This window comes from Sinocyclocheilus rhinocerous, unplaced genomic scaffold (assembly GCF_001515625.1).
Source record: "Sinocyclocheilus rhinocerous isolate Xijiao unplaced genomic scaffold, SAMN03320098_v1.1 scaffold561, whole genome shotgun sequence".
Taxonomy (NCBI): domain Eukaryota; kingdom Metazoa; phylum Chordata; class Actinopteri; order Cypriniformes; family Cyprinidae; genus Sinocyclocheilus; species Sinocyclocheilus rhinocerous.
Genome location: NW_015641041.1, coordinates 481,951 through 484,793, shown reverse-complemented (window position 1 = coordinate 484,793; position 2,843 = coordinate 481,951). Strand labels below are relative to the sequence as shown.

Here is a 2,843-nt window from a genome sequence, read left to right as displayed (position 1 = left end):
TCTTTTGTGCGAGATGCGAGTGCAACGGTGATAGATGTCCCTCTAGAAAATGCCCGAAATATGCATTCTGTGTGAACGGCTTGGTTTCAGTTTTGACGTAAACAAGATCTTCTCCGCATTGATGTTCTCTCTTCCCGCAATATTTGTAATTTACAACGCCGCAGCGGCGCATCTAGTGGCTACAACTGGATAGGCTAACAAAAACATTAAAATGCAACGACACTTACATCGTCATCGCATCTCGTGCGCCACTGATAAGGCTGCCTCCTTAACGCACACCTAAAATTCGAATGCAACATTTTTTGCATTCGAATGTGGATTTTTATTTTAAATTCGACGAATATTCCAAATTCTAATTTTTTTTTGACAGCCCTACTGTGAAATACTTGAGAACAAAAACGGTTCAAATGCCCTATTCGTTATGTACAGCAGTAATCTCACATTAATTAGATCTCGAACTGAATTAGCAGAAGTTATCACTCCAACACCTGCTTGATGTCATTAACGACAGCTCTAACCAATGCGCTTTGAATGTCGCACATGCGGCAAAGTTCCTACATTTTCAGGAAACATTTGTGAAACATTCAGGAAACGCATCCCAGAACATTCTAACATCAGCATAGCAACATGCTTGCAACAAAAACATTCCGATTACCTTGGAAACAGCATAGCCTTGGCAACCACCCACATCACCTTTGCATTACGATGTTGAGTTTTGCACAGAACAGAACTACTCACATTTTCTTCTTGAGTTTTATTTATCAATTAATTTATTAAATGTCAATTTAGAAGTGCTTGTTGGATGTGCAGGTTTTCATAAATGTGTTTTGTTTTCTGTCACTGATTTCAGGCCGCGCTGAGGAAGGCACAAGATTCGGCTGTGGCGTTACGTGCCGAAGCTACTAGAAAACAAGCCATCCATGCATCCAAACAAAAGTAATCCGCACCCACAAACACACTATGACTTCTTAAAGAATGCCTGGAGATGTTTTAAGCTTGTTTTTTAAAATTTGACTTTAGTCTACTGCAGGGGTGGCGAACTCCGGTCCTGGAGAGCCGCAGCCCTGCAGAGTTCAGCTCCAACCCTAATTAAAACGCACCTGCCTGTAGCTTCCTAGTAACCGTTCAGACCTTGATTAGCTTGTTCAGGTGTGTTTGATTAGGGTTGAAGCAAAACTCTGCAGGGTTGCGGCTCTCCAGGACCGACGTTCGCCACCCCTGGTCTACTGCATAAACACCTTTATATCCCTGAGAACACACACTTGTTGACTATTGCCAAGTTTATTTGTATAGTGTTTTCACAAAACACATTGTTTCCAGCAGCATTTTGTCTGTTCTTCCCATTTCAGAGCTTTGAAAGAGCCCAAGGAGCTGAACTTTATCTTTGGCGTGAACATCGAGAGACGAGACCAGGACGGAATGTTCGTCTATAACTGCAGCCGTCTAATTAAGATGTACGAGAAGACGGGACCACAGCTGGAGGGAGGAATGTGAGTGGGGAAAACGGCATTTTGCAAGCTGATGTAAAACGATAGCATTACCAGTATGGATGACCACTGTCTGTGTGTCTACCAGGGCCTGTGGGGGTGTTGTAGGAGTTGTGGATGTTCCCTATCTAGTGCTCGAACCAACGCATAACAAGCAGGATTTTGCAGACGCTAAAGAATACAGACACTTACTGAGAGCCATGGGAGAATATCTCGCCCAGTACTGGAAGGACATCGGTATAGGTCAGTCCGTGTGGCTTCTTTCTGTTAGTAATATGCGCAGACATACTGTATATGAAATATTATTTATTTATTTATTTAAATTATGATTGATTCAGTTTAAAATGTTATAAAAGTTTAATAGGTAAAATGAATTTAACTTGAATTAAATGTTTCCCTCAACAGCTCAGAAGGGTATAGTGAAATTCTGGGATGAATTTGGTTATTTGTCGGCCAACTGGAACTCCGCTCCATCAAATGAACTTCGGTTTCGCAGACGGAGGACCATGGAGATCCCGGTCACCATTCAGTGTGGTACGAACATAAACTTAGTCAGTGCTTCAAAAAGTTCCTTTAACATGCCAAAATATTTATATGCATAAATATGCCAAAAACATAATTTGGTAGTACTCAAGATTACTGATTTGATCCTAATTCCTCATCCGTAGTATTAAGCTTTTGTGCGAAAGATATGAATAATTTTGCTTCAAATACTGACACATGTTAAGGACTGGTGTATTTGTAAAAAATTTTATATGCGAAGCGATCAGACATTACTATTCTTGCCTGATAGATATTAAAAAGAGTAAAAATTGCTAGGCTTACATTGAAGGAGTGTCTTGAGCCTTATCTAGGGACTAGAGTTATGTGGGTGAGTTCTTTTGACTTGGACCAGCAAAGAACCGCCCGAAACACCCTAGCAACCACATAGCAATACTATTTAAAAAAAAAAAAAAAAAACTGAACACCCTAGCATCCGCATAGAAACACTCTAAGAAACAGCCAGAACACCCTAGCAATCACATAGCAGCGTCTTAAGAAACAACTAGAACACACTAGCATCTGCATAGAAACACCCCAATAAACAACCAGAACACCTTAGCAACTTCATAGCAACACCCTAAGAAACAACCAGAACATCCAATGCCCTAAGAAACAACCAGAACACCCTAGCAACCACTTAGAAATTCCCTAAGAAACAACCAGAACACCCTAGTAACCGCATAGCAACGCCCTAAGAAACAACCAGAACACCCTAGCAACCACTTAGAAAGTCCCTAAGAAACGACCAGAACCCTAACAACCACTTAGAAATTCCCTAAGAATCAACCAGAACACCCTAGTAACCGCATAGCA

At 41.0% G+C, this 2,843-nt stretch overlaps 1 protein-coding gene across 1 annotated transcript in view; it reads left to right on the top strand.

The window, feature by feature from the left end:
• Positions 1-2,843, top strand: part of LOC107754332 (MORC family CW-type zinc finger protein 2A-like) — a 19,456-nt gene that overhangs the window by 7,798 nt on the left and 8,815 nt on the right. Inside the window, exons 13-16 of the mRNA XM_016570741.1 lie at positions 851-936; positions 1,350-1,490; positions 1,576-1,730; positions 1,893-2,021. Of these exons, the coding sequence (XP_016426227.1) occupies positions 851-936; positions 1,350-1,490; positions 1,576-1,730; positions 1,893-2,021 (511 nt within the window). The remainder of the gene's footprint in view (positions 1-850; positions 937-1,349; positions 1,491-1,575; positions 1,731-1,892; positions 2,022-2,843) is intronic.